This window comes from Sylvia atricapilla, chromosome 3 (assembly GCF_009819655.1).
Source record: "Sylvia atricapilla isolate bSylAtr1 chromosome 3, bSylAtr1.pri, whole genome shotgun sequence".
Classification (NCBI taxonomy): Eukaryota; Metazoa; Chordata; class Aves; order Passeriformes; family Sylviidae; genus Sylvia; species Sylvia atricapilla.
This window is the reverse complement of record NC_089142.1, coordinates 87,795,805-87,822,696: the sequence shown is the minus strand read 5'-3', so window position 1 is coordinate 87,822,696 and position 26,892 is coordinate 87,795,805. Positions and strand designations below refer to the sequence as shown.

The 26,892-nt window shown below is 36.1% G+C and overlaps 1 protein-coding gene across 1 annotated transcript in view; it reads left to right on the top strand.

The window, feature by feature from the left end:
• CAMKMT (calmodulin-lysine N-methyltransferase) overlaps nucleotides 1-26,892 on the top strand; it is a 213,159-nt gene that overhangs the window by 164,945 nt on the left and 21,322 nt on the right. The window contains 4 exon segments of the mRNA XM_066316078.1: nucleotides 3,781-3,841; nucleotides 7,104-7,158; nucleotides 8,209-8,272; nucleotides 13,403-13,469. Of these exon segments, the coding sequence (XP_066172175.1) occupies nucleotides 3,781-3,841; nucleotides 7,104-7,158; nucleotides 8,209-8,272; nucleotides 13,403-13,469 (247 nt within the window).

The window sequence follows — 26,892 nt, the reverse complement described above, 5'->3', positions numbered from 1 at the left end:
TCTGTCTCTTACTTTGGTTCCAAATGTGCAAACTTGGGACAGTAGAAATTCATTATATCATCAAATTCTTGTGAGGCAGACTCCATTGCTGTGGTGATATTTTATGATATGGTGACAAGTGCTGTAGAAATGCCTTTATTTTGTATGGCTGTGATGCATTTGTAGCATTTCTCTATTCACCATTGTGTGCTTTAATGATAAAATTTTTCTACTTCATCTACTGTAATAAGTACCATTAAACTGTCTGGAAGTAGACATCATCTTTCTTATGGCATTTGTAGTGAGAATCCTGCTCCATCCTGGTGGTGAAAGGATCCTTCAAGCTTTGAAATGTCAGCAAGCATGAGCTCTGTCTCTGTCCCATGTCTTCAGACATGCCCTTTCTTGAGGGTCTCCTTTGAACACCACTGGAACTTAATTTTTTCCTATGTTTCAGCAGAGATTCCAAAGCTTTCTGGCAATTATTCTCTGTTTTCAAGTTGTAGTTATCAAGGCGATAAAGAGTTTAAAAACCTCCAGTAAATGGCATAAAATATTTATTTTTGCAAAAAGAAATTCTTGCTTCATCATGCAGTGAGATTTTTTAGACCTTCTATCTAGGACTTGTGGAATATTTATAGCCTTGAAAATACAAGCACCATTTGAGGGTCTTTTGATATTCTTTTGCCTATCTGTCTGTAAACAGTTTACTATCGTGTACGTAATTGTACATGTAAATAGGTAGCATCCAATGTTGCATATTTATAATCAAATTTAGAAATCAAAGTGAGAATAATTTTATTTTAAATATGAAAGAATTATTTTAAGTGTGTTGGTAGGAAACTTAATCCATATCCATATGTATGTGTTTGCAGAAAATAAATTATGCTTTTCACAACGTAGTAGTACTTGTTAATTCATAGGAGTTCTGCATTTCTGCATTACAGCTGTATGTTTTCTAACAGAAGCAGAACTATCTTTCCAATATTTGCAACTTCAAAATGTAGGTCATTGTGTTGGCAAATGTAGGTCAGAGCGAGGAGGAAGAAGACAGAATGCAAACTCCTCCACATGGATCTTTAAGCTTATCCCTGTTTTGAAGGTAAAGAGGCTTACCTACCTGTTCAGGCACGAGAAGCTTTTCCTATTACTAAAATTAACACAGGTATTCTGGCTTCTGGCTTCTTGGCTTAGCTGGGAGCACAGTGTGCTTCCACACTTGAGACTTGTTCATGAAAGACCTCCTGACTCCTGCTTCTTTAGCTTCCAGATGCTTATACCATTGCTTTCTTTCTTCCCTGTGGGGGAAGGCAGCGAGAAGGAGAGCTGTGTGCATTGCTGGCATCTGCCTAAAGAAGAGCATTGTCTTTGCAAAGGTGTTTCCCCCTTCCCTCAGCACAGAGGTATCGATACACCTGCAGTTCCAGCTGGCATCAACACTGTAATGGTAGCAGGAGAAGGAACGGTGACCCCTCAGAAAAGCTTCAGTGACGCCATTCAAAGTGCCCTCAATAATAACTGCAGAAAAGGGAGAGACATTTGACTGAGGGAAGTGAAAAGTCGGATGTTGAAGGATGTTTTCTGCAATTGACTAGTATTTTAAAAATTCACTCTGACTAGAAGTTTGCTATAAAAGGGTTTCAGTTTTTTATGTTTGTGGGTGTGAGGGTTTTTGTAATGTGAGATGTATTATAAATGGTGTTAAATTAGCCATGTCTTCACTAAATATTAAAAAAACTTTTATTGCTTGAGTATACACCAGTCACTGCAAACTGAAACATTCTTTATGTTATACACTTAAATATTTAAATAGTTATTATATTTATTGAAAAAAATCTGTCATTTTAGCATATTTCAGTGCTCAAAAGCATTGAAATGCTCAAAGGGAGATGAAAAACCCTTCACAATTCTTAGTGTATGTTTCACTAAAAGAATGGGTAGTCTTGTGTGAATATTTTATTTTAACCCTTAGCAAGTCTAAGCAAAATAGCACATTCAAAAACACCTGTTCAGATTGAACTGTCATAAACAGGACAAATAAAAGTATTGCATTAATAGTTTTGTCATACATATGTATCATCAGTCTATTTTTTCCCCTTAAATATCTTTTAAATGCAAAAGTTATATGCAAAATTTTGGAGAAAACGTCTTGGCTTTTGCTTGATCTGCACGCAGTCAAGATGTTTTTAGATTTTCATTATTTCTCACTAGGAGTAAGGGTAGTTCAGAATACTTACTGGATGGAAAGGAAGAATTACATTGATGATGGTTCTAGTCAGGCTTTAAGTGATTTGAGGGATAACAGTTTTTCTCCCAAACTTCTGGTTCTGTTAAAAGTGTAGTGATGTTTTTAGCCTTGAGAACAAAATACTGGTAAAAATAGTCTAAAGGATACACATACGTAGTAAGCTGCATGGAATTCAACTTACATGTCTAGAAATATCTAAAAGGTGCTCCATATGTCAAATAAGTTTACTGGAACCATTGAAATGTCTGTAGTTCATAATATGAAGTTTGTGTCTCAATTCTTAATGTAGTGTGTTGTTAGAGGGGGGAAGTTGACTCTGGATTTTACCTGTGGACAAACATGTAAACGTGGTTTTTCATTGCTAAGCAACCACAGATGAAAACCGCATGCAACCATAATTCAGCTGCATATGCCTTTGATTCTTTCTCCTTTAACTCTGGGAACCTTTGCAGACATAACTCAAGTTCCTGAGTATGAGTCTGTTTTCCTCAAGGCCCCTCAAATCTGTGCTGCCCTTTCCGTGGGCCACAGCACTTCAGCTGGACATTCCAGTCAGGTGGGAAACTGGTCTGGCAAAACAGCCACTTTCATGAGAGACTGGTTTTGAAGGAATAAAATTTACATGGAAGTCCCCAGGTAGTTGTCAGTGTGGATGATGACCAGTGTAAATTTTATGATGGAAGCTAATAAATTCATGAATAATACAGATTAGGTGAAGAAAGTGTGATTGCTCCTGGCTATTTCTGTAGGAGAACTAGGGGAATTCAAATGAAAATGGCAGGGAAGCAAGTATGAAATGAGAGAGGAGGGGTTTCTTTATACAGCAGGGTGAAACTGTGCTGCTTCCTGGTGCAGCTCTGTGAAGCTGCCCACAGAAAAACCAGAAAAATCCTTCAGTGCCTGTTAAGAAGAACTTACCACTTGTATTTCCTCTTCTCCTTCTTCTGAACTTCTTGAGCCATAACTAGAAATCACACTTTTATTGCCCTAAGTATTTGTCCTTAGCATGTGCTACTGGTCAGTCTCCCTTACAGTCAGATTGATGCCTGATCTAACAAAAACTAAAAGAAAAGGAGCTAAATAAAAAGAAGCTGGAAAAAAATTGAGTGACTGTAGGATAATGATGATAATGTAGCTAATGAAAAATGAGAGGGCTCCTGTCTCCTCTTGGAAACAGGCTACAGGGCAAAGTTGGCCTTCCATCTGGCCTGGTAGAAACAAGCTGATGTTCATGTGAATGCCCAAGTGAATTAAATTTTACATTACTTTTAAAGTCTTGAGTATTGCATGTATGTGTGTAAATATATGTGTATATTTACGTGTGTGTATGCATATCTTTAAATTTGATCATTAGTTGTGATGAAATCTATGAAATCCCCAATTCCAATGCTTAAATCATAGGTCTTCTTTTTATTTTTCTTTATTCCATGTTATTGTGGCAAATACAGAAAATAAAACAGTGGTAGAGGTCTGCAAATGGTAATATGCATTCAAATATTATTTCAGACCAGAAAAAAATCTGTTCTAAGAAGGCGAATATCTTTATTTTATAGGTCTCTGGCCATCTGAAGAAGTGCTGGCTTACTACTGCCTGAAGCATAATGAAATATTCAGGTACAGAGTTAAACATAAAAAGATATTTTCCAATCTCTTAGTTTTATTGTATCTGCATGGTAAAGATTGCTATGATTTAAGTCTTCAGATTAAATTTAAAATGTTCAAGGTGAAAGCATGTTGCTCTTAACAAAGAATTCTGAGCTGCCTTTGGGTACTAATATTGCACAGCAAGCTTTCTGCTATATGTCAAAGACTTTTGATTTCCACTCAAGGCATTTTATTTCACTTTGATTTTTGGGAAACAAAAGTGAGGCTCCAATCGATCAGTGGTGATTGTGAAGGTCAGGAAAAATAAGATATTCTTTAAACTGACATCTGTTGCAAAAGCAAGCAAAATATTATCTGATGAAATACATAAAAATCACTGCATATAGTAAGAGGAATTTGCACCTGTATTTAAGCATTGTGAAACAGTTTTGAAACATCCTTCACTTTTATTCAAAACTTGTAGAAGACAGCTATCAAGGCTCCAATAGGAACATCTAAATATAAAATCCGTCCTGCATCCACTTTCTTTCCCCCTGAGTATACTGAGATTTGCACTTGGAAATCCTTGAAGTTTCATTGTCTGAAGGATGAATAGGGTACAAAAAAAGCTATGATAACAATGCATTTGGAGGCATAAATTGTGTTCTATGTGAGGGTGTAAGGCAAATACCAAGTAAGTCAGCTTGGAGTATACAAAATCCCAGTCTTGTAAATAGGTGTTGGGTAAAATCAGGAAGACGAAACTGTAAGTCCCTGCCCCTTGCAGCAAATGAGCAACTTGCTTAGACTCCTATCTGTAACCAAAGACCTGGCACCAAAGTGTGCCCTGGTCCGTAAAAGCCTCGTTCCTACTCCATCCACTACCTGAACAAAGTGTGGCCCATTGGGGGAGGCAGCTCATACACCTGATCTGGCAGCCGCTGCTCCTTCCTCCCAGGTTGGTTGAGTGCCTTCTGCTGCTGTAGTGACATCCCTGTAGCACTTTGCTGTCTGACCCTATGCTCATATGCTTTGCTTCTTCTCCAGGGCTTCTCACAGCAAACCTCCTGTGCTGCTCACTCAGAGGGTATTTTCCTAGTTTGGGTATGCAAGCTGCAATACTCAGAGACATCAGTCAAACTTCCATGGAGTAAATGGGCCATTTCGCATCCTGATTTCTCAGGATTATGCCCTTCTGACAGTACTCTCAGACTAGAGCTTCTCATGTTAATTCTCATTTATAAATGTCACTATACATTGCCTGAGAGACTGATACAACTTTTAAAACTTGCTAGTAAGGGAACTTTGCACTGAAATAAATTTCATGTGCATAAATATTTATGTGTATATGTGTGTATGTGTATGCTCATATACAATGTACATAGAAATATGGTTCAAAATGCACTAACAGCCTCACACTGGATACTTTCTGTGTTTATTTCAGTAAGTATGATTCTTACAAAGAAGGAGGTGCCTTGTAAGCCTTATATATAACTGTATGTATATCTTTTTAATATATAATACACTTGGTTTGGAAAAACTAAGACTACTAAGACTAAAACTATAGGCTTTCAGATGTTTCATAATAGTTTGAGGAAAAATCTATAATCATTCTGTTTAAAAATCCAAATTACAAATTTCCCATATTTGTTTTATATTCTTACTGGGGTTATGTACAGCTTGTTCCTTCAAATGATGTCATTCTTTTGTCTCATTTTGATTAAATAGGACAACCTGACTTTTTTCAAATAAAATTTTTGGTGTCCAAGAAAAATAAATCTAACCAGTCCAGACAGTGAGCATTATTATACAGTCATACAGCCTAGTCCGTGCGCCTCAGTGAACAGAATATCGTCATCTGTATACTGATACTGATATGGCATCCTAGATGCTCTTCTTAAATATCAGTGTTGACTGAGTAGAGAGGTGACCCTTTCAGGTAAAAATAGGCTTTCAGATGTTTCATAATGTTTCAGGGGAGAAGAAAACGTGCACCAAAATAAACCAACCAAAAACGCCCCCCAAAACCCAAAAAAACCACCATCCTACCCTCCCCCCAAAAAGCTAAAAAAAAAAAAAAAAGAAAAAAAAACCCGAAAAAACCAAAAAACCCTAAAAAAAACCAACAACAAAAAAACAACCCAAAACCAACCACAACAAACCCCAACCCACAAAAAATACCCCACAAAAAACTCCCCCCAAAAACAAACCAAACCAAACCAAAAAAAAAAAAAAAACCAAAAAACCCCAAAACCAAACAAAAAACGAAAACCAAATTCAACCAAACTGTTAAGTTAAAATTCTGTTTTCTGCCTGTAAGAAGTGTCTCAATGGGAATGCTCCTGCCAGCTGTAACAGTTGCCACAGATTTTGCTATAAAGCAGCATGTTCCTAAACTGAGGCTCTGCCTTGCCCCAGACGCTGCTTCACACACAGTTTCAGTGCAGGGTCAGCATCTCTCCCTCCTCCCCTCCTGGGGCAGGCCATGGCTCTGGAGGACATTCTTTATGGCTCCCCCTGCAAGCTCCCATCCGGCACACTCTCTGCGCCAAATTATATTTCACATGCACATCTTAATAACAGCACAGTATGGTCTAAGTTAAAAGCAGCCTTTTAGACCATGTATTGAGCCCTTTGATCGGGCTCAGTTTAGGCTCTTGACACTAACTTCGTTTAGTTTTCTGAGGCTTAACCGTTTGCTGTTCCCATCGTTGTTCATAACAGCATTGTTTGTAGGTCACTTGCAGTTTTAAGTGCTAATTGAAGGATCAGATTTCTTCGTGTGTAATTATTTTGTGATATACGGCTTGCTGTAAAACTTCTCTCTTTTTAATATAAAAAGGCTTTTAGGCATAACTGTATGGAGAGATATATAAATAATATTAATTTCCCCATTTACTTCTCTAGCTGTTTTTGCAAGAATGAATGTGGATTAACATTGTTATCCTTTCCTAACAATTATCTTTCGCTACTCTAGCTAGTTTAGTTCTAAAAGACAGAGCCATTGACAAGGGAAAAAAGGGAACCTTCTCAGATTTTTCAGCTCAGCGGTGGTAATGTTGCACTGAACACTAATGAGGGAACCCCCACTGATTTGCCTGCTTTGTGACTTTTCTATTTCATAATTATTTTTAAAACGCAAAACGACATGAGGTAGCCTAGTCATGTCTCTACAACTTCCTGGTAGCTCAGTTCTTACTGCAGATGGCAATTTGTTCTTGTAACATATATGTCTCTCTGACCATTTTCATCTAATTTGTATGGGTTCTACCATTTCCTTTCTCTCTTTCAGGGACCTTGCTGTGTGTGAGCTAGGGGGTGGCATGACATGCTTGGCTGGGCTCATGGTAGGTCTTTTCTCAATTCCAATCCCATTCAGAGGAAGAAACAAAAGGAAAAATGTTCCAGTGCCTCCAACTGCTGGGTCAGAGAACTGTCAACAGCCTCAGCTGCGGTCAAGCTGCAGAGTCTTGAGACCTTCTAGATTGACTTGCTTTCGTATCATATTGATTTTATGGTTGCCTCGATGAGCAGAAACATTTTACCTCGGTGTAGTCAATATCTTTTGTTGTGACATTCCAGGCCACGTACGGTCTGTCTTTCATTGCCATAGCCGAAGCTTTTTTTTTTTTTCAGATTATAGTCCCATTTGCTAAGATACAGGAATAGCCTGGCGAATCACAGTTGGAGCACCATGATATAGCTGCTAATGTTTTGCCTGCATTATTACACCAACAAACATGATCCAGAGCTCTCGGTAATTAGATTCTTTTGAATTAGATTGGCCATTCAGGAGAGTCGTTCACCATTCTCTGGGTTCTGAGTCATGTATTCAGGAGATATTATGTAGCAGTGCAGTGCATTAGACAAGTTTTTATGTCTCTACAAATAAAAGCATATTGTTACACTGATTGGCATTTGACAAACCTGTCGCTCTTATACAATGTGTCGAGGTTACAGCCCAATGTGCGAGCATGTCAAAGCTCACAAAAAAATTACCCTTACAAAGCCATCTGCCTGCAATGCAAAGTTATATGAAGGGCATCAGGCAGTCAGACAGAAGCAAGCTGAAAGGCAGAGTGACAGCCTTGTATGATGGCTCTACTAGATAAACAGAAGCCCGCAAATGAAAGCCTCTCAGAATACCATCATCGGCTGTCACAATGCAATTACGGAACAGAATGATAGCAAGATAGAGGCTCCCGCAAATGGAATGATAAAAGTATTGACTGATTTGATTGAATGATTAAAATAATGCAGACATAAAATGAAAAAAGATTGAAGATTGTTACAGAGAAATAGGTGAGGAAGCATGATACTGAAGGCTTGTCACTCCTGTCTTCACTTCCACACAGACAAGCATATTTGCTCATTGTTTGCTGTGCTCTTTTTTTCAGGTTGCTATTTCTGCAGATGTCAAAGAAGTTCTGTTAACTGATGGAAATGAAAAGGCCATCAAAAGTATCCTTATTCAGATAGAAAACTGGTTTGTTGTGTTCGTTCCTTTTTACTGGCTGAGTAACAATCGATATAAAGACACACAGCATGGGGCATATTAAGGAAAAGTCCCCACATAAGTAATTAAAAAACAGATGTGGAATATCTTGAACAGAGCAGCAGCTTCCCCCATTATAAATGCCACATTTTCTCTGTTAATTAAAAATGCACGTGTTGGTGTAGTGCATGTACAGTAGTAAATATTTGTCTCGTGTTTGAGTGCTGGAAGATTGGTGTGTGTGTGTGCTGCACATTACAGGAGCTGTAGCAGGGAATCAAATCATGAGCTCCCCTTCATGCATCTGTTTTGCGTAAGAGCTAGGGGTGTTTTTTCCTCCTTTCAGATACTAGCCCCTAAAAACATACGCAGCATTCATATATTTTCAGAGCTTTTCCAGTGTATGTTGAAATGTTTCATTGCCGCTCCTAAGTTATAACTGCCTACAAATTATCCATTTAGTCGGCTTAATCAATTACCAGTTTATCATTATTTCTCTTGATGTAAGATTGCAAAACTCCTCTGTCCCCTGTAGAAAGTATTTTATTGTATTTCTGATATTAGAATAAATTGCTTTAATGCCCTTCTAATATGAACAGATAGTTCATAAAATTGAACTGGACTTGGGTTAAGCAAGAGAATGAGTGAGCATAATTTGTGGCCACATTAAATATCAGCACAGAACAAGAACAGATATATATGCTGAATACTAATAGCCCTTAGAAACTGAGAGGAAAAAAAGGGAAGATATCTATTTGCTTTTGTTCCTTGATAATCTTTCCATTTACATTTTCAGGCAGGCTAATTTTTCAGGTTTTGGCCAGTGCAGCATCAGAATTATTTCTTTTTGAGTTTTGTATGTATTTGAGAGCTAACGTAGTGAGTACTTAGTAAAAAAAAATAAACTACTCTGTGGCTTAAATAAATTGCAGTTGCTGATGCCTGTTAAAACAGGAGATATTTCAGTGCAATAATATTAGCTATTACCTTTAAAAAAGACTTTGTCAGAGGTAACTAAGGTAACTACAATTGCTGACAACATTTGAACAATTTCATGTTAAAACAGTCAATCCTAGATCATATCTGTTAAAACTTGAAGTAAGCCTGCTAAAAGGCTCTTTTTCCTTGAAAAGGCAAGTTCTCACCTGTGTTCCAAGGATTCTTATTTTGTTAAATTCTCATGTGTTAGACTTGTGTCTTGAGGAGGAAGTATTCATTATTCTTTGTATTTTAATCAGCACCACCTCTTCCAATCTTTCTTCTATGTCATTGTGAAGATAAAAAATGTAGGAGAAAAGAAGTGTTTCAAAACTAGCCTAACAAAACAAACTCATGTTGTATAGAACAGGTATTTAACAAAGGGTCATTTTACCCACAAAAAGCTTCAGGTGAGCTCAGTAATCATCAACTCAGCAAATGTCTTGCATAGCAGATTCCCTAAACATACCTGAACTTTTTTGAAATGTAGAAGTCTTTTATAATGAGGAAAATTGGTGAGTGCTAAAATATTCACTCAGTCATTGGAATTAAACAAATAAAAGTGCTTTTATTCCTGAAAAAGATACTGTTAATGTTATCTAATTATCACACCTTAGTTTTTCACAATATGTTTTAGAAATGTCTTCTGTTCCCAAAAGTCTTACAAGAGGTCTTCATCTGTATTCACTCATTAAATCCCTTTCAGCGAAGCGATTGGTGGATGGCTCTAACAGGAATTTATTTTTCTTTTTTAACATTTGGTGCTCAGAAGGCTCAGCATTCAAAGTGCTTTTATTGTGTTGGATTTTACAATGGGCTTAATATTAGCAGGGTGCCAAAGTGCAGCAGGCTAAGAACTTTACTGTGTAGGTGAAATGTATTCTTAAAACTGCACATAATAAAATTTCTGTTGTATTTTAGATGGTTTATGGACTATAGTAGTAATTTTATGATCTGTCTTATGATAAATTTCTTTTACACTCTTTTCTGTAGTGACTTGCTATAATAGAAGTTTAGGCTAAATTTATGTTTGTTTCAACCCCACCAGACTCACTGAAATTGGGATAGAATTTTAGGTGTAATTGGAAGTAGCATTCACCCCAAGTGCCACTGACTAAAAATGACATATTTTTCCTAGCTCTTATCATTGCTGATGGTATTTTTTAATTGTTTAGCGTACCAAATTAAGGTAATGTGCGATAAAATACTGTTTTCTTTTCTAGATTCTGCTCTTCAGGAATGGTTAATGTCTAGTATTATGTTTCTTATGTAGGTATTATAGATTAAAATAATCTTGTTTTAAAATTACTATTTACATCTTCCCTTTAAATTTCTGAGGAAGCTTAAATTACATGCCAGTCATACTATAATATCCAAAAATTACTTTCCAAAAAGTAAAAGTGGTTGTCAACAAAAAAGAAAAAAAAATCCCTGTCAGAAGCCAGGAAATCACCAAGCAAGCCTGCTAATTATTCTTAATGGGCAAGATGAGCACATTAAGAAACAAATGAATACATCAGTGAAATGTAATTGAAAATCGACCTGGCAATAGTGCATTGCATCTGAGAATCTGCCTTTGTATTATCAACATCATCATAATTATTGTTGTTTTTGTTGTTGCTATCACTATTCAGTGAGCATAGCTAACAGCTTTGCTTTGTGAAATCTCAAGCTTTTGAGGATTTGATTTTTCTTTTAATTTTTGACATGCTTCCTATTAGTCTCCATTTCATACTGCCACATGAAGTATTCACTATCTAGGTTTTCAATATTCATATTAGGATACATTATTGAAATGTTAGAAGTTAAAAAAAATTTACAAATGAATCAATTTTGCATAATTGTTGTCATTCTAACCCTCTCATTGTGAAATATATTGCTATGTTTTGTATTAATCAGTGATCTTACGTATCATGTTTATGGAGGTTTTCAAAAGGGTATTATGACTTGCTAGACCACTTAAAAAACTTCACTTTAACTCCTTTTGTTTATCATGAGCAGGTTTGAATTGATTCAGTAGGTCATTTATATCATTATTATTTATTTATTGCAAAATCAATAATAAGACAAAGATAGATGTTACTCCTTTTGCCACCTTGTTCAGAACTTTATTGTTGATTTAGTGTGTTTTATCTAAGTTCTTTCAGTATCATTTAAATAAGGAAAGTATTAGGATTAAAACTATAGTTATTTCAAGTGAATAATAAAGATACACATGGGCAAAGTTATCAAATTCATCCCCCATTGTAATTTTGGGTGATATGCATTCAGATACAAATTTTTCAACTTAGCTTATATCTGTGACATAAGTCAGTCATGAACATCAAATTTTATTTCCTCAAAACACTGGAAGCATCTTTACTGACTTTGAGGTATCCAAATCCAAGGATGAGGTTCATTTTAGTAAAAATTGTCTCCTATTTCAGAAAGGCTGTGTACTTTCTGCCTTAGCGCTGTTTCACACCACGCACTGGTGACTTGAACTACTGTCTGAAGGCATCAATAATACAAAATATCATTACAGTGCATTATAATGACCATTAAAATACAATGTAGGGATCTTTCAACAGTCCAGCGAAGTTTAGGTTAGAAGGGTCATGTTTAGCCTGAATGCCCAAAGATATGGGCTCCTATATTATTTTAAAAATCTAGTATTTACATGTTTATAACCATTATTAATAGTTTTGGTCGGTTATATAATTTAAGTGCAGTGTAGCTAATTTATCAACAATGTTATTTCTGCCCCTATTTAAAAGTAGCAAGATCTGTTCATGGAGTTATTTATGCCTTCCTTTGCTGCGCAGGTATAGACCCTTCATTTACTGCTCCTCATTGCATATCATGGAAATTATTTAAAAGGCACATCCAAACTACAGAGCTTTGTTTAAACCAGGTTTCTGTCATTCCATTTCTAGTTTTTACTTCACAAAATGCCAGTTGTCTTTTCTAGTGTTTGGATAGAGACTTTCCTGAAATAACTTTTCTTAAATAACCAACTCTGTTTGGAAGGCAAATTATGTGATTTCAGCAAAGCAAAGAGAAAGATATATCAAAGCAAAGAAAAAGATATATCACTGATATTTCAAATTAGCCTGACTCTTGTATTCAGTTTTCTTGTAAGAGCACTTTCAAAAGATCTGACATATTTTGTGGACTTAGAAACATCGTTCTAATTACCATCAGATTTTCTGTACCTTAAATAAAAAAGAAGCATCTTTTACATCTTTACCAAAAATATCAGTTTAAAATAATTATTTATATTTGAAAGTGAACCATTCAGGGATGTATGGATTCACACTAAATAATAAATAATATTCTCATAGTTTTCATTTACTTGCTACACCTTTTCCTTCCAGTGGCTTCTCACTAACCAAGAATGCTTGATCACGATGATTATTTTTCCAGCCATAGATGACTGGGCTCAGTTTCCCCTGAACCTTTTCTTTGATAGCCCTTGCTTTAATCTGCCTGAATGGCTACCCGAATCTGTGACTTGAACTTCCAAACTACAAGAAGCTGAGACACAAGGCTGAGGTACTGCTGTGGTATCTAAGAGGAATAAAAGGCATTTATTGTTTTGCACTCTTTTAAGGTGGTTTCAAACCATTCTCAAGAAAGCAAATGGACTACAAACTCCTTTGCCTATAGGTTGAGGTGCTCTTGTGTGTTGGATTCACCCAGACAGAGCCAGGCTGTGTCTCTTGTGGGTAGGTTCTTAAAACACATAAACCTCCAAAATCACAGCATTGGGTTTAGTGATAACAGTGAAAAGTGAAAAGCAGCACAAACTAGACTGGACATTTAGTGATTGTAAAAATTTCTGTTCTCCATGGCTGTAATTCTTGTATTTGTAAATAGTTGCCATTAAATATCTGAGGTATGGGATGTCTTCTTTCACTTGCTTCTATAGCTACAAGGCTAGAGATTCCTTAAATAAAAGAGTAAATAGAGGTAGGAAACTAGAGCATAGATATGTGGCTGATGTGCTGGAGTAGCAATATAAAATGTATGCTTCTGAAAAAAGATTGACTCTTAGCACAGATTAAAGAAGTACAAACATTATTATTTATTTATTATTGCTCTAGTTTCGTAGGTAATTCTTAACAATTATACTACAGATGTAAATGAGATCATCACAAGAAACCAAAACGCCGGAGTATTTAAGGCTCAGAAAGTGTCAAGCTGGTAAGATGCTACTAAACTTTTTTACTGATTCTTGCATGTACTTTTGTATTAATGTAGATGTGAAATGTATGCAAAAGGGAAAGTGTGACCTGTGTTACTGATGCTCACACAGGTATATAAGTAGGTAAGTGATGCAAGAGAGAAATTTTAAAGTATTAAAAAGAATTAGCAAATACAGTATGATTCACCTTGGTGACACAACCTCTCTTTCCTTTTTATCTTTTTTAATTTATGCTATGTCTCTTCAGTCTGTGATTTAGTGCATGGTTGAAATTTGTCTGCTTCAGAGTCAACACTATCCCTTGTACTGAAAATTATATTTGTAATGAATGTATCTAAATCTCTGGCAGATTTCATTTTAAATAGCTCGGAAAATTCAGGGTGACAACAAATCCCATTTGCGCTTGAGGTAGATATTGGACCATCCATGGGAGACTTTTTGGTCATCCTGTTTGTGTGATCATTATTTTGTTTTCACTGCAAGGACAGATGGGGAGCATGAGAACCAAGCACAGTGTATTCATCTCTTGCATTACTTTAAAAATAAATTATAAAGCACTTCATATTTGTGTTATAAGGTTAAGAATTAGAAAATTGTTACCTAAGAGCAAATAGTACACCCTTATTTGTGTGTCTAATTTTTTTTTTTTTTTGGCTCACATTGCAGAAGGGCACTCAGTCCTTCTGAAACTGACAAAAGTAAGGCTGAAGAAGGGTCGAGGAAGGTAAAGTGTTAATGCAGAATAAGCTTACTCACATAGAGGGTTAAACCCATATGGTTTTAATGGCTATTATTCACGTCATTTAATCCTATGCCCATGTAGCCATTCTATGTAGAGAAGTTAAAGTGAGCACTTAGTGCTAGAAAAATTCTGCCTTCATTAGAGTGTGTATGTGTGCATATAACTTAAAGATACATCTCTGCATCCTAATAAGAGCCTGCCAAGTAGACAAAGGCCATGTGGGTCCCAGAAATGGTCTTTCAGGTTCCATGGGCTGAACACCTCTTGTAAGCAGCTTCAGACTCTGCTGAGGAGAGGCTGTGTGGTATGTCCGTCCAGAAGCTTAGATTTTTTTTAAATTTCCAGTTGTTCTATACTTTGTGTGAGATTTCAGATTTCATCCCTTGTCAAGACCTTAAACCTCATCTTTCAGATATCAATCAAAAAGCACATTTTCTACCCTGTCCTCATTTACATTTATCTAATGCTTAAGGTCATTTGTGATCATTTGAGTGTATTTCAGCATATGGAATCAGTGAATAATAGATTTCAGCCTCATGCTGTGAAGAAAGATTGTGTTTCTACAAGACGTGATGTTGTTTACTGGGTGTTAATAATCACTAATTAATAAACATATCTAGATGTCATAAAATGTTGCATTTTAAGGAGTAAAAATGTCAAGTGTTTAACTTCTTGAGTGCAATAGCATTTGAGGCCTTATTTGCATAAATAAAATAATTAAATTACAAAATAACATGAAGCACTATATGAAAATATAAGAGTCATTATAACACTTGATTTTTAATTCTGCATTCTTAAGGCTTTTGCAGATTTGTTATAACAGTATAAAGTTTTGTAAAATGACTATTCAAATGACTCTAATGGATTGATCAGTCCTTCAGATTCAATAATGATGTGATACAGTAACAAAGTTATAGAATCCCTTCTTAATGCCTTGAGGGAACTAAAAGAATGATGTAAAGTCTGAAATATTACTGTAACCTTGATTCACTTTTCCTGCAGGTGAAAACCATAGTTACATAATGGTTATGGGGAGGAAAAACAATGAGAAAAAAACCCTCAAGAAAATGAAGAAAATGTAGTGTTTTTGAGGGAAGAATGCAACACTGGCGTGCAAAGTGTCGTTCAGTTACTTCTTTTACATTGATCAGATTTTGCAGAAATGAATGTAGTGATGTCTGTAAGTGACTTACTCAACACCAATTTAATCTGGAGAAGGAGTCTTCTTTCCTGTAATAATTCAGGCAGTGTCCAGTCTTGCAATTTCACAGTTGGCCAGTGCAAAGTTAAAAAGATTCTTTCCATGTAAAAGATGATTCAGAATAGACTCTTCTCACAACACCTTCATCTTATGTCAGGATCTTGCACTCTTTTCCTCAGACAGGAGCAGAGATTGTCAGTGTGAGAGTCAGTTTGAGGCTGTTCTGGGTATTTAAGTCGATGCTTGGAAAATATGCCAAAACCTGTATGGAGCAAAAATGAACAATCTGGTATCAGCCAAGAGAAGTTAGATTAGGACAACCTGCCATACATTTATACATTTATTTATTTAGATTTATACAAAATGCAGTAAATGAGCACTTATCTAGCCCTCTGCCAAGTCTTGATTATTGTTTAAAAATACAATGTAATGTAAGCCAAATTGGCAGTTTGTCATATTATGTGTTATAATGTAATAATCGATATTTAGTAAACAGTTTACTTTGCAGTGGATATACAATTCTATTTAATTTTTATTTTTCATGAATATGCTCAGGATTTCTTGCTTATGTTTACTAGATATAGGTACAGTTACACCACGAAGTTACTAGTCTTGCCAAAGTGAAGGGTATTAATACCATGTATGGGTTTGACAGGTTTTTTTTCACAGCTCAGAAAATATCCTTGAATTGCATTGTTTACCCTATAACTTAGCATATGTGTCTTTGTACCATCAGCTGTTACTGGTTTGACATGTGTTATATTGTTTTATATTGTTTTAACATGTCCACCAATCACTAAATTAGCAATAACAAAGTCACGAAATCCCTGCTCCTTGTCTTCTATTTGTTTTAAAGGAGAAATCTTCCTAAAACAGCTGTTTGAGTAGTAGAAGTTTGAAAATTTTTTGTTATTACAAATGTCAAAATGGAAAAACTTTTCTGAAGAGGAAGACTTGCAATATATTCTGCAGGGTAACAGATTCAGTCTGTCCTACTGACTAAGAAATTTGTTCTTCCTTCAGATTTCCTTGTCTGAGAACATGGAAATCTGTAAAGAACAAAAGTTGTGTTCCAATTGCTGGTATCGGGACCTGTGGAGTTTTATCTGTGGACAAGTCTATTGTTTTGCTGAGAGTTGCCTCAGAGAGATTCCATTTCACATGAGGATGTAAACAAGGACATCAAGCCAGTAACTGAAATGCTTGTGGCAGTGCACCTTTTGGTTTGATTAGTGATAGTGTGTCATATACTCTTTATTCATTCCACAGTCATCTTTAGAACCCAAATCAAGAATGAATGACCATGTAGCCAAAAAGGACAATTCCTTCTGCTTAAAGGAATAAAGCTGAATTTTATTTGAGATTTTAGTGTTCCTTACCAATGTAATGCAGTTACAAGTTTCCAGAACTAAATCCATAATGAAAAAAGTGTTTCAAAATACTAAATGGAATCCAGTATAACAGTGGATGAGGTCTCAATCAGGATAGTTCAGAACACTGAACTATCCTGATTCTGTTCTTGTATTAGTTGCCTTTTTATATTTGCAAAGGTGAATATTTTACCTTACCACAGTGTTCTTCAAATATGTCAACTTCGTAACCTTCCTGATTTCAACTGGTCATATAGCAGGTTCCATCAATATGGGCAGACTTAAAAACTCTCTCGCTGTTTTCGTTTATCAAAACTACCTGAGAGTTGGTAAATGCAAACTTTTTGAAAATATTTTATTGAATTTGCTGTGTTTGTCACCTTGGCGACCCTAAAGGAATCCCTTTCTTCCTAATACTTTTCCAGTCTCCTCAAGTAGCACTAGCATGACAGGTTCTGTTGTTAAGGATGAAGCTGCCAAAAGGAACATTTCCTGCTCTCTGTTTAGGAAGAAAAAGCTGCTGGTTTCCGCTCACTTATTTGAACACTTCATGTATATGTGGAAAGAGCTGTTTGTGTGCTCATGTCCATTCTGAAGCTGTAGCTCTTTATCACAGAAAACTCAACTCAGGTGGAAAGCATTCTGCACCTCTGATCATACTTGCCCTGCTCTATATCTTTTTCAGTTTCAGTCTACTTATTTTTAGATGACTGTGATCAGTACTGCATTCAAAGTGTGCATAAATAGGTATATGTAGTGGAATAATTACGCTTTTTGTTCCCGTTCTAAAAATGCCTAACAGTGATTTGCTTTTTTCACTGCAGTTGAGCACAGAGCTAATAGTTTCATGACACTGTCTGTCACAACATCAGGAACTTTCTAGTGATGGTCATTTTGGAGACCTTCATTTTCTATATCAAGTGAGAATTATTTTTTCAGTTGTGCACTTTGCATTTATCCACACTGAATTTCATCTGTCATTTTATTGTCCAGTTACTCAGTTTCATCCTTCTGCAATCCTTCAGTCTTCTCTTTTCCTTACTAACTTGAATGACCTCTTAACATCCGCAAACTTTGCCACCTTGATGCTCATCTCTTGTAAACATGTTGACTAGAACAGGTCCCAGGGGAACTCCATTGATTATGTCCCTCCACTGTGAGAATTGAGCATTTGCTACTACCCTGTTCCCTGGCTTTTGTTCTATTATTTAGCCATGTCAGAACTCTTCTTCAGTAACAGTCTATTTTCCTAGAATTTTGATAGTGAGGGTCTTTGCCAATAGCTTGTTGGAATCAGAGGCATGCTGTCTTACCCAGATTTCCCTTATCTGAATACTCATTAACACCTTTGAAGGGCTCAAGGTTTCTAAAACAAGGCTGCCTTTTACAGAAGATACATCAAAAAAGAAACTGAAATGCCTTCAGTTTCTTCTGCAGTGAAGTGAATATTTTGCACTGTTGCAAAGAATTAATTTCACCTCTGGAATGTTTTTATCCTCTGTGAGTGCCCATTCTCTATCCCCATTATCAGCTGGCAGGCAGACTTAGCACAAAAGGAAGTGTTCATTTATTTTTGATCTGCCTGATTTTATTATTATATTTAGGTTTTTGCACGTTTGTAATTCTTTCTTCAGTTGAGTGCAATTTCAGCTTTTGGAGGAATAATTGAACGATCTTTTATACCACTTAACTATACCAGCTGACTTTCACAAAGTTCCAAGCCTCTCCTGTTTGTTTATTTCACTTAGTTGTGTTGACTTATTAAAATACATTTTAAATTGCATTATGTCTTTGTCTGTCTTCTTTATGGGGCCAGATAAGAATATGTAAGGAGGAGGATTTTGTTATCAAGCTTTATTAAAAAAAATCTATGAGTTTGGAATAACAGGGAAAAAAGGTATAAAAGTATTGCATTCTATTATTTTAAATCATTCTTCCTCAGATCTTTGACTATTTCATGATAGTCTCCTCTTAGCTTAAAAAACTTGCTCTTGGTAGAAATGTTCCTCTTGTACTCTCTTGTGCTGCACAAAAAGATTAGAGAGAGACCACTGATGTGAGAAGGGATAGATCTTTCTGCCCAGGACTTTAAAGGAAAATGTCCTTGAGATGTTAGGGTCAAAGATTATTTGTTCAATTCCTTTTTTGTATCCATCTTTTCAGCCGTGTTCTATGTTGTTTCCTGGTTTATGTTTTTACCATTGTACTTTAGTCTACTCTTCCTTGTCTACCTTGGCTCTACATTAGGAGGCAGTCATTAAGTACATTAAGTACACTTTTAGTAGGTTCTCTCCTTCACTTCAGACCAATCTTTGCCATGACAAACTATAAATTTTGATAAAATTATGTTTATAGTGTTGTCTTTGTTTATTTCATTAATATTCAGTTAATAGTTATACAAACATTAACCAAGGATACTGAAAACGGATGAGGTCCAGGAAAGGGGCAGAGAAGTGAATCAGGGTTTGGAAATAAGAGAGTTAAAGAGCTCCATTTACTTGTCAAATAAGTGATTTGATTATTAAGAAATGAATTGATTTTGATCTGAAAGTCTCATGTGAATAAAAAAAAATTGTTAATAGAAGATCAGTTTTTAATCTAGTTTACAAGTACCTAACAAGATACAGAAATGGAAGCTAGGCAAATTCAGTCTAGAAAAAAAAAGAAATTTGACATAATAATAATACATTAGAACATCTTTCCATGGGAAGTGATAGTTTCTTAAGCAGTGAATGTGTTTGAATCTTTCTGAAACTCATGTATTAGTTTTCTGAGATATGTGGGCTTGATACAGAACTTTGAAATCTTGGATGTTTCTTGTGGTCCCCTCTGCCCTGAGAATTTAAAAAACCTGTAAACTATATCTTCTCTACTGTTTTTAAGTTTTCCTCCATTCAGTCCTTCTGGACCTGCCTTGTTCACTTTACATTCTTGGGTTTTTTCTTCTGGTTGCCTTGATTATCCTCCCCATGGGTAGACTGTATTCCATAGAGCAAGAAACTGGTCTTTTCCTACATATTTTTACACAAGTCTGATCCTGTCAGTACAGTTGTGTCACATGTGCTTGTGCTGTCTTGCGCTTTGAAATTATGTATTTTTTTATACCGTATCATTCTGAATTAGAATTTCAGAACTTTTTTTTTTTTTTCTGAATGTTCTTTATGGCCCTTGCTAAAAACATGAGTCAGTTTCCAAATAAAGGTGATTTAGAATGTATGGATGTAGGTAGAGGAGGGATGTGAAAAGGCATACTCAAAAACACCACTGGCATTTTTTAATTAATGTCTTTTTTGTACAAGATATTCTCACTTGTTTTAAATAAATAGCCACAATTGTGCTGAATGTGATGTGTCTACAGAATGAAAAGATTTATTCTACAACAGTTGTATTTACATGCAGTGCATTAATTATGTCCCAAAAACTTAGTAGCTTTTGATATGCAGCAAATGTGTAAGTGTCAGGACTGTTAGTTTTGAAGACAAAGCTGTAATGTTCCCATCTGAATTTTAGCTAAATATGTTGTACAAAATAAGAGAGACAAAATATGTTCTTAGAATAAAAGAATAAGGCAAATGTGTAATTTTATAAGGCACTTTTTAAAGGAACTTTTAGGCAGGAAAACCTAGATAGGATCATGGAATCATAGCCTATCTAAAGTTTGAAGAGGCCCATAGTTTGGTGTGGTGGCTTTTTTCTTCTTTTATATTACCATGTTAATGTGATGAGGTTTAATCATGGATTGTTGCACCAGATACTTTATAAACACAGAGAGAAAAGGCATCTTGTGAATCTGTGATCCAAGACCAGAGAGATGTTGAAGAAGGATGACAAGGATTGCTGAAGTCAGCATGAGAGGCAGAGTTGGAGGCACAAGAGCCTCTTCTCAGTTTCTTAGGTGCTATTTTAAAAAACAGTTTCAAGGATAATGGAGTAAGTTTGTGAATGTTGTGGACAGAAAGTTGTACAGGTGCTTGCTTGAAAAGTTAAGTGGAATATGTAGACTGACATTAGGGCTGATTAAAGAAGGGACTTGTCCTTTCAATATTGAATGAGAGGTAAAAAATAGGGATGTGAACTGTTGTGAAGCATTTGGAACTTGCAACTTACCTGGAGGAGGAGAGAGAAAGATAACAAGAGCAGGGTTGTAGGTTGTAAGAAAAACCACCTCTCCAGCAGCCTGCTGAATCAGTATTAATATGTCAAGCCTTCATTTTCCAAGAGCAGAGAGAACAGTATTGGGATGTTTAGATGTAAGTGATTATGACATGGTCAAGAGGTTGAATGGATTGGTAAGAAACTTCTTAAAGGTACTGTGCAGACAGAGTAAGCAGCAGAGCTGAGTTATGCAGATAGGGAAAAAGGTCTAAGCTAAGTCTAGATTACAGACTAGAATTAATGGTTATGTCCAAAGGGATCCATAAAATGTTGTTACAATGCCTTGTGGTACTTCAGATGCAATGAGCTTCTCACTCTCCAAGGCTTTGAAAAATACTGAATTTTGGGTCTGTATGCACAGTGTGAAGTAGAGAAATTAGTATTTTTTTAGCTTTTATGGATGAGATAGCCCAGAAATAAAATTCAGAAGAAGGTTAGGGTGGAACATTTTGAAATTATGAGAAATGTGGGAAATGTCTGAAGATAATCTTGAGAAGACCACATTTTAAAAATTGTAAGACAAGTAAAAGAACCCAAGCATAAAACAGCGGAATTAAGAATTAAAACAAAGAGCAAGATATATTAGTTTTAAGAGAGAATAAATGTCCATGAGACTGAGAATAAAGTGCAGATATTAAGTCTAGCTGAGAAGCATCATTAGTATACTTTGACAGGAGCAAGTAAGTGACATGGAAGTTGCCAAAAGAATGTGTCCATCAGCAATTGTAAATATCGTGTTAGAAACACTTAGAAATCCAAGAGGAAAGGAAAAATGGTTGTACCTGTGGTTGAAAGCTTAACTTTGGTCCCTTCAAACCAGATATGCACTGTAGGGAATGAGATAATGGATAAGAATACAAAGCAAAGTGAAGCAGTGAAAGTAAGAAAGGCAGAAGGTGAAAGAAGGCGGAGAAATAAGAGCAGCCTTGTAAGAATATAATAAGAAAGATGGGGAAATTATAGTAGGCAATTTTGCAAGATTCCTCGGAGGAGTTGTAATGATAGGTGTACACATTGCCTCTATCACTAGATTAAAATCCATCTTCTTGATCTTTATACATAACTGAGGACTCTCAAACCAAGATCAAGGTGCAGAGAAACACCCTGATGATACCTTTTGTTAATGTGTTAGTGAAGTTGCTTGCTTGATGTCATAGAAAAAGTCATATAAGCCTCCAGACAAAATCTTTTACCTGGATCTGTATACTTTCCAATTATAATGCTTTTCAAAGATTGAAACTTAAATTAAAATATGAAAAGAAGAGGTGGGTAGGTAGGGATTCTTGGTAGCTGTTCATCTGCTAATTGGGATGATTTTTTTAATCCTTATTAGAACTATTAATGCATTTTGAAGCAAGTAAGGCTTTTGTCCTTTTTTTTCTAATTTTGAATTTTTGTCTTTGTCTACACAACTAGTTATCTGCTAATTTGAGAGCTACTCTAGTTTGTGCCATTCATCACAAGAACATCTCAGAGGGTCTTGGAAATGTTTCAAGTTTTAACAATCAGAGACTTAACCTGTTTTTTTTGTCATATAAGTTACCTGCCTAGACACACTAGGAAGACAAACACTGAATAACAGAAGTGGAATAATAATAGTAATGAAGAATTTTGCATGAGAAATAAAACCTGGTAAAATCAGGTCTTTTGTTGTAGATTGCTGAGATACTTTACCAGTGTAAGGAAAAGAATGTCATTTGTCAGGCTACCTTCCATAAATTAGAATTACTGTACAGGAGAAGCCTTGGATGCTGTAACTATCCCTGCAACATTAGCTATTATATTTTGGCTTTGTTTTTTTCTTTTAAATACATGGGGCTATTTGGGGATACGTTTTTGTGCTTTAAGTCTCTTATTTTCTTACTTGATCTTTATGTTCTCTTATCATAATTCTTTTATGTCTTAACCTAATCCCATTTCTTGACTTGTCAATTGAAAAGAAAAAACAGGAAAAAAGGAAGAGTTTCCTTGATTGTTTGTGCCGTGTGTTGTTTGGGGTTTCTTAAAATGAGTTTGTTTCAGAATTCTTCAGAAAGGTAGGAAATTGACAGCCTAGGAAGCTAAAGCATCAGTACATCTTTTGTCAGACTATTTTGATAGTATGCTTTATCCCTCACCTGAAGAAGCCATGTCTGCCTGTGAGAGGATGGTTCATTTTCCATAGCTAATTCGGACCATATCCTTTTTGCTAGGACTACCATCAAGATTGCTAATTATAGTAATAGATTTGTAACATGGGTACTTTTCCTCTGAAAAGTGGTGAAATTCATTTGATACAGGCCATAACTTGGCCATTAGTAGGTACCTAGTTTCAGCCACTATCAATTTAACCTAAGTCATAACTGAACAGTGCAGTAGTGTTTTTCTCTTGCACCCTATTTTTAATGTTCTTGTAGCCAAAAAGAGCTCCCAACTGTTTTATATTTCCGTGGGGTCTTAGACCCTTCTCTGCTGAAACTCAGTTGCTTATTTTCACTTGTAAGAAACTAAACCTGCATGAGTTAAATAAGTGAGTACAAAATAATATCAAGTGGGCTTTACACAGCCTTAAGCATTTTGGTTTGTTGGTTTGTTTGGGTTTCTAACAAAAAAAAAAGCACTGAAGGTGTGGCTTGGACAGAAATATACAGTAAAGCCCATTTCTCAAATCTGCAGTGTAATTTCAGTTCTTAGTACTGTAGTGCCTTCCCTCAAAAGAAAGGCATAAAAATATTGTTGCTTCAAAACTTACTTTGCTGGAAGAAAAGTGACTTTAGAAAAAAAAGTGGCTTATATAAACTAATTTAGTATCACTGGAAAGGAAGAAGAGGAAAATACAACTAGGCTTGCATTTTCTCTTGCTGGCACTCAACATGATACTGGCGATTTAAGAGACTTTTTGTGATGTGGTATTTTTACATTTATTTCTACTTTTTAAAAGGAAATTTCATAAAAACTGAGATTTTCATATTTCCATTGCTACCACTTTTCTGGATTTCCTGGCAGTGACTTTTTTAAATGGAAATGCAATCAGCCCTTGCTTCATGGCGCCTTCAGTATTTCTTTCAGTTCTGACCACTAAGTCCGAGAGTCATATCCTTAGTAATCTGTGAAAAAATTATTTTACCTCACCCCCTTACTACATGTAGATACATGCATTTTAGCTATATGACTTTACCTTTGTCAGGATTGTTTTGCAGTATCAGTGGGTTTTTCTGTACTTTACAGTCAGGAATTGCATTTGGTTTACAGAATTTTTGGGGGGCTAGTTGATGGTATTTATGTAAGTCCTAAGTCTGATTCACTGCTTTCATTAGCACTAGAACTCAGAACACCTGATTCAGAACCAGGCTGATTCTGACATCAGTGTTAATAGCAGAATTGTGCCGACTCTGAGCAGAATTGATTCTGATTCCCAGATATCCAGAGGCATGCCTGCTTTACAGGTGCAGGTGCAGCTGCAGATGTTTGACTGCAGCTCCTGCAAATCTGTGGAAGCAGATAACAGTGTAGATAGGTTAGCCCTGGGTTAGCTACCGAAACTGTTTTGGATGTTGCAGCCAGTACTGCATTTGACATCCCTGGCTATGCCTCCCTTACTAGTCATGCTTGCACTTAGCTAAAGATAGCATGGATAAATACATACAGCCTGCAATTCCATCTCTCCCACCAGTGCGCACACATCCTGAGTCAGACCAGGATGAGTCCCACTAGTATTTATTTTTTTACAAATGAGATTTAATTTACACAGTGATTTCCCTGCAGGAGTAAATGTTTTCCTGTACTTTTGCAAAATACACAGCAAATTTAATTTTGAATTGGTAAATTTTTCACTGGACTTTGCGTAATTATTGTATCTTCATGAATGCAGCTGTACTGAAGGTAGAGACCAAAAGCAGCCCTTGTAGTAGGTCAGAAGAAGGGAGAAAGATTGGCTTATGGATGGATGTAGTGCCCTTAACTCACTCCTTTTAACAATATGGATGCCAGTCAGGTTGCACCACTGCTCATGCTCCTGGCAACTTGTCAATTCCATATTTTGCTCAGCACTTTGGTTTATGAGCTTTTTCCTCCTGACATAAACTCCCCTGTGCCTACAGTAGATGTGCACAGAAAATGCCGTGTTGCAGGTGCCCAGCAGAAACCTGATGGAAATGTGAGGAAGGGTTGGTTTGGTTTTTTGTTTTGGGAGGTTTTTTTGTTTGGTTTTTGGTTTGGTTTTTTTTGCAGGAGGAGGCACCTGTGCTTCCTTCCCAACTGCATGTGTGAAGGATAGTAAATATATGGGTTTAAAAAAATCATAATTTAAATCTCTATAGTGGTACTGATCAGATCTCTGTTTCTGTAGCAATGAGAACCAAAGGTGGCCTTTTAAGGCTCGCAGTTCTTCCACCAATTTCCAGTTCTGCTTCAGGATTCTTAAAGTATTAGAGTGCGTGCTTTAAACCCACAAAACTTACCTTTACCTAATTTTCACCATTCTAACCTAAGTTTCCACGGAAACAGGGTTGAAAAAGCTGCTGGTAGCCAGCAGGCAGCCCGCAGCTGAGAGTGAGAACTCTCCTTTGTCACTTTCCACTACTGGATGCCTGCTGCGTGCCAGTGTGCAAAGCTACCTAGGCTTCTAAAATCTGGATTACTTTCAATTTGAGGGGGAAAAATTAAATTAATCTACTCTTTTCTATCTTTGGATTGTCACAGTAAATTCCAGGAGGGCAAATGGGCTAATGAGTCCTGATCTGTTCAGTTACATTGAGCCCCCACACAATCAAAGCTTTGCCAACCAACTGGGCCTCTCCTTTCAAAATTTCCATGTTTAAAGCATTCTGTCTCAAATTTTGTGTGTGTAGACATGTACATGCATATTGTGGTACCTTAGTTCTTTATGGCCCTGTGTCTATTTATCTACATAATTATGAGCCATTTTTGCATACAGCATAGTCAATGTACAAAATTCCCTTTTTTTCTTGTATACTTAAGGAACATTTCTGAATGAACACATTATAAACTGATCCTCAGTTAAATATTAGGAGTAGGATGTGAATGGAGATGGCTTTTAACCAGAAGTAGATTATAGCTGCGGGAAGACTAAAGGGTCTATTTGGTCAAGACTCATACAAAACTGAGATAAGCATGCACAACCTGACAAGATCAGATTAGACCCTTCCCCCACAAGTGCTTTTCCCATAAATATTTATCTCCTTTCTATTATAAATAACCAGGAAATGAAAAAGGATAGATTCCTTTTTTTTAAAAAAATAGCCTAGAAATAGAAATGCAGCTTCAAATGTTTGGGGTAATGACATTTAAAGTATGCAGTAAATTCCTGCAATACTAGTTGCTGTTTTTTAGATGGGAGTGAAGTGCTGAAATTCCTTGTGGCAGCTACATAAATTGGCAGCCTTTATAAACAAAGAAATTTGTACATATATGAATTTTTGCCTACTACTAGGTTTCTTAGAATTAAATAGCTTATCACCTATGAGAGAATAGGTGTTGACAGAGTCAGCGCTGCAGTATTTTTAAGCTTGCTGGAGGCAACATAACTGGCATTGAAGTTAAGCTTGGCATTTTTTCACCCTGTCTCTCCTCCCTCCAGCCCAAGTTAATGCTCACTTCATCAATGAGAAGCACAACTGAATTGCCCATCAGGATGTAACAGAGATCCACGAAATCACATCTATTCTGCAGATTTGTGCTTCATTCAGATTGTCGATACTTTGACTTCACTTCCTCATGCAGTAATGTTAAGGGGTAAAAAAATGAAGCTGTGCTTGTGCCACTAATTCAGAAAGGCATATTTGTTGGTGATCCACTCATCAGAACCTGAGTGGATTGCCTTTCTGTTGTAATGAAAAATGGCTCTTTAGCTTTGAGATTTATAACCTTAAAAATGTACAGAATAAGATTTTCACATTCACCTTTGATAGTAACAAATTTGCACTTTTTTAAACACTTCTGTGTCACATAAGAAT